We start from the raw sequence: 10,000 nt of genomic DNA on the forward strand, positions 1-10,000 counted from the left end.
TGTGTGTGTGGGTCAGTCAGTAAACGGAAAGCACAAAAACGTTTCCACAACAATCCAAGCAAGCAAGCAACACAACGGCGATGAGCGAGCGGGAAGGAGCAGGTTGGTCCACCAGCCAGATCGATGGTGTGTGTGTGTGTGTGTGTGTGTGTGTGTGTGTGTGTGTGTTGTGTGTGTGTCTGTTGCTCGTGCAACCTGCACACGCCAGTGGACACTGGTGGTGCAGCTCAGCTTTGATCTCACTCAACCCTGTGTTTGCTTGCAACAAGACTACTCTGCGCTGCAACAGCGCATGAACATGGTGGTGGCCGCATCCAAATACGCCCGTGCAACGACGTAATGTCCAGCATGCGTGGCAAGCACTGCTGCTGCTGTTGTTGTTGTGTAGTGTGTGTCTTCGAGTGGCTGTCGGCGTCCTCCCTGCTTGCTTGCTTCCTTGCTCCCTCCTTTGCCTCGCTTGCTCCCCTTGCCATCTCACCGGCTGTCACATACTGCACCCACACCCCGCGCACATGCACCAATACAGGGCGGAGGAGCTGATGGCAACTGTGAGTGTTTGTGCTCCGTCTCAGGGTGCTTGTCGGGCGCATCTTCCCGTGTGCCTGGCTGACGCCATGTGTGCCTGTGGGTCTGTGTGCTGTGTGCATGCGCAGGCACATCCGCATTACACGAGAGTCACGCGCCTGGCCTGCCTTGCTTGTGTCGTGCCACGACGCCTGTGTACCTTGCAGAACGAGCTCAAGCGTGGGTACGTCCGAGACGCATCAGAGATGATGGATGATGACGATGACGAAGATGAGGAAGAAGCGGCTGCCAACCTGGTAAGACTTTCATGCAAGCACGTACGCTCGCCTTCCTTCTCTGCTCGACTGCTTCGATGTGTGTGTGCTGGTGACGACTCCTTTGATACGTGCGTTGGTCGGCTCCCTTGCGTACTTGGCACACACACACACACACACACACACACACACACACACACACACACACACACACACACACACACACAGCCCCAGAAGCAAGGCCGCAAGCTGCAGTGAAGTGCACACACACACACACACACACACACAAGCATCTTAAGATGGCTGTGCGCCCAGTGTTCATCTCTTCCCTTCCACTTCCAACTTGCTCCCGTTCGTCTTGATTGTTGTCTGTGCCCTGGTTACACTCTCTGGGTGGTTGGTCTGTGCCGTGTTGGTCTGTGCAGTGCCACATGTCACTGAAGTGGTGCGTGCGAATGGTACCATGATGTATGGAAGGAAGGTGGGATTAAAAGAACCCGCAAACAAGCAAGGATACTACCATCAGCGTACCACAGCATAAACACACACACACACACACACACACACACACACACACGCACACACACACACATGTTCAGCTACAAGGGGATTACGCATGTCGGGGTGAAGTGAGGGCGTCATAGGTGAGCAAGCAACAACTACAGCACATTATATGCCGTGCATGCGTGTGCAAACAGGGCGGGTGCACATGAAGGCAACAAGGCAGAACGTTTCAGGTGCGCTCGCTTGATCCGCTGGTGTTGCCACATTCGTATCCGTCAGGGCTCACCACGGCCACGACCACGACCACGACCGCAGCTGTGTACCAGACGAGCAGGGAAACACACACGTGAGTGCTTGTGGTGGAAAAAAAAACACGAAGATACAAGTGCAAAGGCGGGCACATGCAACGGATCACGTTAGCCGTCACCACCACCACCAACATCACAACAAAACGCCATCACTGCGAGCGGTGTGCAGTGCCAGCACCGTACCAGCAGGACGAGGAGGAAGAGGAGGATGCAGGTGAGGAGGGTGAGGCGTTCACGTGCGAGCATGCGTTCGACCGTCAACATTCGCTGCTCAAGCGCCTGCACCTCTCGCTCCCACGTGTTGGACGGCAGCGAAGCAGCAGCAGCAGTCAGGTCACCAGGCGTCACAGGGGTCACCGCCTATTGCGTGCAATGATGATTATGATGATGAGGAGGCGGTGGTGGTGATAATGGTGGGGGTGAGCAATTGGTCAAGTCAATCCTGAGTGAGCATGTGCTCAACGCCGAGTAAACACGCGACAACACAGACACATCTGACACACACACACGCGCGCGCGCGCGTGCACACGCACACACACATATATACATGCATAAACATATACATGTACGCACGCACACGCACACACACACACACGCACGCACGCACGCACGCACGCACGCACACGTGTGTGCACCTTGGACATGGGGGATGTTGCGTATGTCGGGGCGCGTGCGCGTGTGTATGCGGCGACATCAACAGCGGCGTGCGAGTCCGTGTCTGTGTGTACGGACGCGTGGCGGCGCCGGAGCGTAGGCGGGGAAGCCGTGTCACCGCTGATCTGCAGCCCAGCGTCGTCCACCGTCAGCACCTTGAGCTCGCCCTGCTGCTGGTACTCGTACACGTCCTGGCCGTAGTCCCACGCGCGGTCAATGGTGGTTGTGCACAGCCACCCGTCGCTCTGCGGCGCAAAGAACTTGCTGTAGTAGCGATCGTTGCTCTGATGGTCGTGGCAACAATGGTGGTTAGGGTGGTGAGGGCGGTGAGGAGGGGTGGAGAGGCATGCCAGAGACGCGAGGGGTGATGGTGGCTCGGTTTGCAAAAGTAGGCACACACACACACACACACACGCACACACATTGACACACACATTTACACACATTTACACACACATTTACACGCACATTAACACTCGCACACATTTACACACGCTTACACGCACGACACTCAACCACAATGACGCCCCCGGGCATCACCTGCTGCGCTGCGGTCCTGATGATGCGATCGTATGCGGCCTGCGCAGCGCCGATTGAGGACTGCAGGAGGGCGCGCTGGACAGCCGCCCACAGCACCTGCGAATCAGTCACATCCTGAAACAGGGACAAGGGGGGGGGGGGAGTGATGCCATGTGGTTAGCAGTACGAAAGCATGGTTATAGATGCGTGTGTGTGTGTGCGTGTATGTGTGTATGTGTGACACGCCTCAACAGGCACCCAAACACACAGGCAAAGCGAGTGCGCGTACCACGTCTGTGGACGCCTGTGTCCAGAGATGGGACGGAGCGACGACGCGCTTGGAAAGGCGGCGCGCCCGAAGCTCCGCAGATGTGCATGCTAGCAGCAGCTGCAGGTTGAAGACATGTGGAGGCGGTGAGAGGGGGGGGGGAGATGCCACATATGTCACATGTGGCAGGCTTTTCTTGCGTTTCTTGCCGAGCATTTGCAACCCACATACCACACACAGAGCACACAGCACACACACACACATACACACACATACACACACACACACACACACACACACACACACACAGAGCACACACATACACACACATACACACAGAGCACACACATGCACACACATACACACACACAGAGCACATACACACACAGCTCACACACACCCCCCACCTGCTGTGTTTCGCCGCGGGCGATGTGAATGCCACCAGACCACGAGCCCGAGATGGTGAGGCCGTCTGTCTCCGCGTCCGTGACGCGACCCGTCACACTTCCACGCACGTGCGTATCCACGTGCATCGTGCAGCTAATGGTGGTGTTAAGGGGGGGGGAGGGGCAAAGCAGCGCGGAGGAGGGATGGTGACGATAAGATGGCGATGACATCGCAGTGAGTGAGGACGCGTATCATGCACACTGGCGAGGGGTAATACCAACGTCGAGAGGCAGTCCGTTATGGCACACACACACACACACACACATACACATACACATACACACACACATACACACACACACACATACACACACACCTGAGCCCCGTGGCTGCGCAGGCGACCTTGAGGGCGCCCTGCAGGCATGTTGACGTGCGGCCGTTGATGACGCCGCGGGTGACGCGTTTTGGCAGCTGCACGCTGTACGTCTCTCCAAAGTGGTCCAGGCGCACAGATATCGTGCCATGGTACTCGTGCGTGATGGTGTTGCCTGCACGCAACAACAACAACAACAACAACAACAACAACAACAACAACAACAACAACAACAACAACAACAACAACAACAACAACAACAACAACAACAACAACAACAACAACAACAGGTGTGTGAGGGGCAAGAGTGGTGGTGGTGGTGATGATTTGCTTGGTGAGGGCAAGATAGTGCTGAGGTGTCATTGGGACATCATCATTTGTCATGTCACAATCACGCCCACTTGACACACCTCCGAGTCTATGCGACCGCGCGCTTTACGACCATCAACACATGCAAACCACCTCTAAGCACAGCCCACAGGCCATGCTCTGCGAACTCCAACAACAAGATGCCCGCTGCTGCTGTGGTGACGCACCAAAGAATTTCGTCGTTGGGGCGAGGGAGCCAAGGACACGCCAGCCAGCCTGCCGGTTTGTCAGCTCAAAGGCGACCGTGTGGTTCGAGGAATCAACCTGCATGTGCGGACGAGAGAAGATGCGGCGGTGTCGGGCGGGGGTGTCAGTTCGAGGATACACTGCCACGCATCAATGCAAAGGCCAACGCTCATGCAGAGCCCAAACACTATTGCACACGGTGTTGGCACAGTGCTGGCACATGGAAGCACGCACACTTGTACATGCACGCAATGAAACAACCAAAACAAACCAAAACAAACCAAAACAAAACAAAACAAACAAGCATCGGCCAACGCACGAGTTCAGCGACGAAGAATGCGCGCGTGGGCGGGGTTGCGCTGTGCTGTGGGCACTCAAAGTGGCAGCGGAAGACTTCGCCGGGGGCAGCGGGGAGCGGGACCGCCATTCCTGCTGGTCGGTTGCACAGCGCTGACACGGCCCACCGCAGCACACACACAACCCGGCACCGGGGCAGCTGTTGCATGGTGGCGATGGTGGTGGTGGTGGTGGTGGTGGTGATTGTGCGTTGATGCAGTATGTGTGATGTGAGAGGAGGTGGTGATATGATGGGCAATAAATGCAATGCGGCAGCCCAACCGAGCAAACAACACATATTCACACACATTCACACACATTCACACACGTTCACACACATTTGCCTAGCACTTGCAGTGGCACCTTGTGCTTTGCGGCGTCTGTGATGAAGTCTGCGTGGAGGAAGAGGTCTGAGAGGCGCTGAAGCTCGGACTGTGGCTGCCGCAACTCAATTGGCACAGGCAGCGACGCACCAACGTCAAGCTGATTTCGGGTGCAGTTGTAGGAATGCCGAGTGGGAGGAAGTAACGATGAGACGTTAAATCAGCAGTGATGGTCCATCTGACTCGAGATTGCTCGCACACACACACGCACACACGCGCGCACACACACCAAGCATACACACACACACACAAAACACACACACAAACAAAGCATACACACACACACACACACACACACACACACACACACACACACACACACACACACACACACACAAAGCACACACCTTTGCTGCAATTGCCCAGAGGCGGTTCCTTGTCTCGTCGCTGAGGACCTGCGCTGGCGCCGTGTCATCATCGGAGATGAGCGGCGCAGTCGGCACCCACTCCGTCTCGTCCACAGCAACCGGGGGCGCAGGCGGGCTGTACTCTGATGTGTACATACACACACATACACACAAACGCACGCACGCACGCACACATACACACACATATGCACACGCACACACACGTGCACGCGCACGCGCGGAGTGGCGGAATGATGGGCACATGAACGGACCAAGAGAGACGGAGGCAGAGGAATTTCATGTGAGTTTCTCCACATGTAGGGCATGACGAAACCGCACCCAGCATAACACACAAGACACACAGACACACAGACACAGACACACAGACACAGACACACAGACACAGACACAGACACAGACACAGACACACACACACACAGACACAGACACACACACACAGACACAGACACAGACACACACAGACACACACACACACAGACACACACACACACACACACACACACACGCGCGCGCGCGCGCGCGCGAGACCCCTCCCCTCCCCCTCCCCTAATTCGCACCTGCTGGCGGGCTGGAGCGAGGCTGCGGCACAACATCGTCGGCATCATCCTGGTCCTTGTCCTCGTTCTCCGCCTGCTGCGTGCCTGCCGCCCTCAGCCGCTTCTGAAGACTCAGCGACAGCGCCGACGGCTGCTCCAGCGATGGGGCCAAATCACCCCCAGAGCCTGCCCGCCCACGTGCACCCGCGGGACCAGACGTGCCGAGGCGAGACAGCGGGGAGCGCGCAACAAGGTCGTCGTCGTCATCAACCAGCCCCGTGGTGATGGCGCCTGTCATGAGCTCATCGTAGGCCGGGTGAGCGCCGTAAATGGCGTGCTTGAAGGCGGCAATCCACTCGTCGCACTCCTCGGCAGTGGCCACGCGGAAGATACAGTGGTCTGAGGGCATGCGCAGCAGGTTGATCCACAGCTCCCCGCGCGGGCCCTGGGGCGACACAGTTGAAGGAGATGACAAGGGTGGTGGCGTGAAGGCGGTGAGAGTAAGTGGTGCGGAGGTGGTGGTGGTGGGGGTGGGGCTGGGCAGAGATGAGTTGAGCATAGACACGTGGGCAACACCAACAGCACAACACAGCGCAGCAGCATTGGAGCGTACTCTAGGCGCGTGGATGGACTGCTTAAGCGGGTGGGAGAACTTGAAGGTGAATCCTTCCTTTCTGCTCGGCCGCTCAATCACCTGACAGCACCAGCAACAATGACAGCACCAGCAGCAACAATGACAGCACCAGCAACATCAACAACAAGGACAGCAGCATCACCACCAGCATCATCAACACAAGTGAGGCCACCGGTGAGTTCGTGTCTTGAGTGCGCAGCAGCAGCAGCACTATCAGCAGCAAGCATTCAGCACGTGAGCGCAGCGTGTGACGGACGCACCAGCCCGCCGGAAAGGAGAATGGTGTCCATCCAGGCGTCGTGCTTGTCCTCCTTGTACATGATCAGCATACCGTGGCGCAGCTCACAGTAGAATTTGACCCAGCTGCGCAGCTGGTTGCGCACCTGTTCCCCGCAACAGCACCCAGCGGCACGGCCAAGAAGAGCGACATTAACACACGTGCACATATGCAAAGCCAAGCACAAGCACGTTCACGCACCCAAAGGGTGTATGGGACAAACACAGACACACATAACAAACGCACATCACGTATCACACATCACACATCACATATCATACACCCCACAAACACATCACACGCATCGCGTACGCGTGGCACACACGCAGCACACACCAGAAACACACCTTCAGCAGCCCTGTCTTGATGGTCTTCAAGGACAGGTCGTAGCCAGTACGATGCAGCATGCGCTGCTTCTCCTCTTCATACTTTTCACGTTTCGCCTGTCAACCGCATCAAACAAAGATTGGGAGTGAAGCTGTCAATACACACACAGAGAGAGCGAGAGGCAGGGAGAGACAGAGGGGGGGGGGAGAGACAGAGAGAGAGAGACAGACAGAGACAGAGAGAGACAGAGACAGACACACACACACACGCACATGTACACGCACGCACACGCACGCACACATGCACACACACACCACCACCACCACCACCACTTACGCGATATTTCCGCTCTTGAATCGCACGCTGCTTGCGTGAGTCTCGGTCAAAAAGACCGGCAAACGCCCTGCGGGCAAGGCACAACAAAACAAAACAACCAGCATCAGCCGAGAGCAGTAACGTTCGCATGGATGACCCAGCACACGCCCAGGCTCCAATCGGCAGGAATCACAGGCGGACACAAACAAAACCTACGAAGCGGATTCGTGGCTGTGGAACTGGTGATGCGGGTGGTGATCACCCAAGTCATCATCATGGTCGTCCACGTCGTGCCCGTGGTTGCTGTACTCCGTTGAGTGCTCACTCATCGCCGGTCTCTCCTGTTTGTTGCGTTTTCCTCTCCAAACGACAAAACAGCACACGCGCGCCCGTTGTCTCTCTGCACTGCTTGTCGATGTGTGCCAATGGCAAGGCGTCCACCAATCAACAACAAGGAACAACAAGGAAGGAAAGACAAGGAAAGACAGCACAGCAACTCACAACAAGCAACAGGCGGCGCAGAAAGCGAACCCGCCACCATTGATGCGCCTTTGGAAATTTCGTCGGTGTTATCAACAGATATCTCACCTACACCCGCTGCGTGCACTGGAGTTGTGTCCTCTGCACTGTGGTGTATTGGTTGGTAATGTGTAACAAGCCGCAGCTTCTGTGAGAAGATGCAGGGGGGAGAGATGCGTTCCACAACATGCAAGCGAAGTAGGAAACATAAGCACGAGAAGCACGATGTGTACAAAGTAACCCCAAAAGGTCAAAGAAACCTGGAAACAGACGCCTGGCGATCGTTCACAAGTCCACAGGAAAGACAGGAATCATGCAAAGAAATCAAGGAGACAAAGGAAAAGGGCTACGAGCAGCATCAAAAGCAACCGAGTTCACGCCAGACAACATCCACAACAGACTGTGGTAAACAGCGCACAAAGGAAGAAGCATCCATCTCTCCCTTGTGAAACGCCACGCACTGCTTCACGCAACCACCAAGCACAGCCTCAGCGCTGTCTCCTCCATGCAGCTCTTCCAGGCACTCGAGCACACGCAGGGACACATTGCATGATGTCTGCGCAACGCACACGGAGTCGCTCATCACTTCATCAAAGCCAGCCCCCAACAACGCCTTCACATATGCAACACAGCCTGCACGCCCATCCTCAAAGTCGAACGTGCGCTCTTCTGCATCGCTGTCGCTGCTGTCGTGTGCAAGCAGCTGCACAGCTTGCGTGTCCTGTTGACCCGCCAAGGCGTGCACGATGCTGGCGCTGAGTAGACGTGCGCCAAGGTAGGCGCGGCCTCGCTGCAGGTTGCGCACGGCCTGCTCCTCCAACTGCTGCTGTTGCTCTGGCGTGCGGCAGCCGTCAAAGTGCGGGAAAATGAGTGCTGGGTTGTGTTGCAGGAAGCCGAAGAAGCCCCAGTTGCCCGCCAACGCCGCCATCCAGTCCTGGACGGCGATCGCCTTGGTGTCCCGCAGGGCGGGATTGAGCTCAGGCAGCAGCTTCCACGTGTTGGCCAGGAACCCGCGCGTGTCTGCATACGCGAAGTTCCCCACGTCGCGGGCGGCCATTTGACACGCGCTGTGCATCATGCGGCGCGCTGCCAAGGCAGCATGCGCAGGGGCAAGGAGCAGGTCCTCTGTTGCCACGGCCACGCACCGGGTGTACAGCATGTCAACACTGTGCTGAGTGCGGAAGGGAATGGTCGCCTCAATGCACACGCACAGATGCAGCAGCTGCATCTCGTCCAGGAAAGGCGCAAGCATGTCCACAGCAACGACGCAGCTCAGGAACTCGTTGAGCCCCTGCGCGCCAATCTCGAACGGCAGTGTCTCGCCAGGCACGTGCCCGAACACCTTGTAGCAGATACGATGTGCTGCCGTGCGGCGTCGTGCAGATACTGCTGCAACGTCAGCGCTGCTGTCGTCCTGGCTCCACCAAGACTGTGTTGTTTGCAGGGCGCTGCTCATTGTGTTCTTCGATGCGAGCGTGGCCGCATCCTGGTTGTCGATTGTTGTGGTTGTGGTTGTGGTTGCGGTTGCGTCAGAGTCTGAGCTGTCCACACTCGCTGCCCTGCTCAAGCCTCTGGTTGAGGGTGCACTTGGTTGAATTGGGGGAAGCGTTACGTCGGTTGTGTGCTCGCCTTGGAAAGAAGTGTCACTGATGGCCCCGCCTGCCATGAGGGCGAGATCGGCGGGGTTGCTCAGGGCAAATGCACGCTGCAGCGTACCAGCAGGCGAGCTCGCGAGCAGCTGTGGAGATGACACAATGACCTGCACACTGGAGGTGTCGCTGCCCCGCTCCTGCGCTGCTATTGTTGTTGTTGTTGTGTGTCGTCGTCTTGTTGTGTGTTTTGTTGTGGTGGTTGTTGTGGTTGTGCGTTGCTCACTGGTGATGAAAGAGAGGTTGTGGGCGTGGGGCACGGGCAGGAGGCGTGCACGCTGGAAGATGGGCAGGAAGAAGGGCGCAATG

General features: G+C 56.9%; 3 protein-coding genes across 3 annotated transcripts in view; 1 reads left to right on the plus strand and 2 right to left on the minus strand.

The window, feature by feature from the left end:
• The window catches only part of PTSG_09840 (Afc1 protein), a gene marked incomplete at its 3' end in the record, with an annotated part of 3,298 nt that extends 2,261 nt beyond the window's left edge, over nt 1-1,037 (plus strand). Inside the window, exons 4-7 of the mRNA XM_004989141.1 lie at nt 209-336; nt 527-548; nt 732-821; nt 1,008-1,037. Of these exons, the coding sequence (XP_004989198.1) occupies nt 209-336; nt 527-548; nt 732-821; nt 1,008-1,037 (270 nt within the window). The remainder of the gene's footprint in view (nt 1-208; nt 337-526; nt 549-731; nt 822-1,007) is intronic.
• Nucleotides 1,038-1,229: 192 nt separating this feature from the next.
• PTSG_12933 (uncharacterized protein) lies at nt 1,230-8,152 on the minus strand. Its single transcript, XM_004989142.1, has 17 exons — nt 7,740-8,152; nt 7,545-7,611; nt 7,229-7,324; nt 6,865-6,987; nt 6,584-6,664; nt 5,992-6,415; nt 5,414-5,556; nt 5,047-5,166; nt 4,667-4,843; nt 4,329-4,425; nt 3,796-3,967; nt 3,440-3,572; nt 3,054-3,152; nt 2,786-2,899; nt 2,227-2,529; nt 1,775-1,951; nt 1,230-1,598 (listed from the first exon to the last, which is right to left on the minus strand). Exons 1-17 carry the CDS (start codon nt 7,850-7,852, stop codon nt 1,566-1,568), a joined length of 2,472 nt encoding a protein of 823 aa, XP_004989199.1. The 5' UTR covers nt 7,853-8,152; the 3' UTR covers nt 1,230-1,565.
• The window catches only part of PTSG_12934 (uncharacterized protein), a 2,630-nt gene continuing 768 nt past the window's right edge, over nt 8,139-10,000 (minus strand). The window contains exon 1 of the mRNA XM_004989143.1: nt 8,139-10,000. This exon is cut by the window's right edge and continues 768 nt beyond it. Within this exon, the coding sequence (XP_004989200.1) occupies nt 8,401-10,000 (1,600 nt within the window). The 3' untranslated portion in view covers nt 8,139-8,400.

Source organism: Salpingoeca rosetta, assembly GCF_000188695.1.
Source record: "Salpingoeca rosetta unplaced genomic scaffold supercont1.30, whole genome shotgun sequence".
Taxonomy (NCBI): domain Eukaryota; class Choanoflagellata; order Craspedida; family Salpingoecidae; genus Salpingoeca; species Salpingoeca rosetta.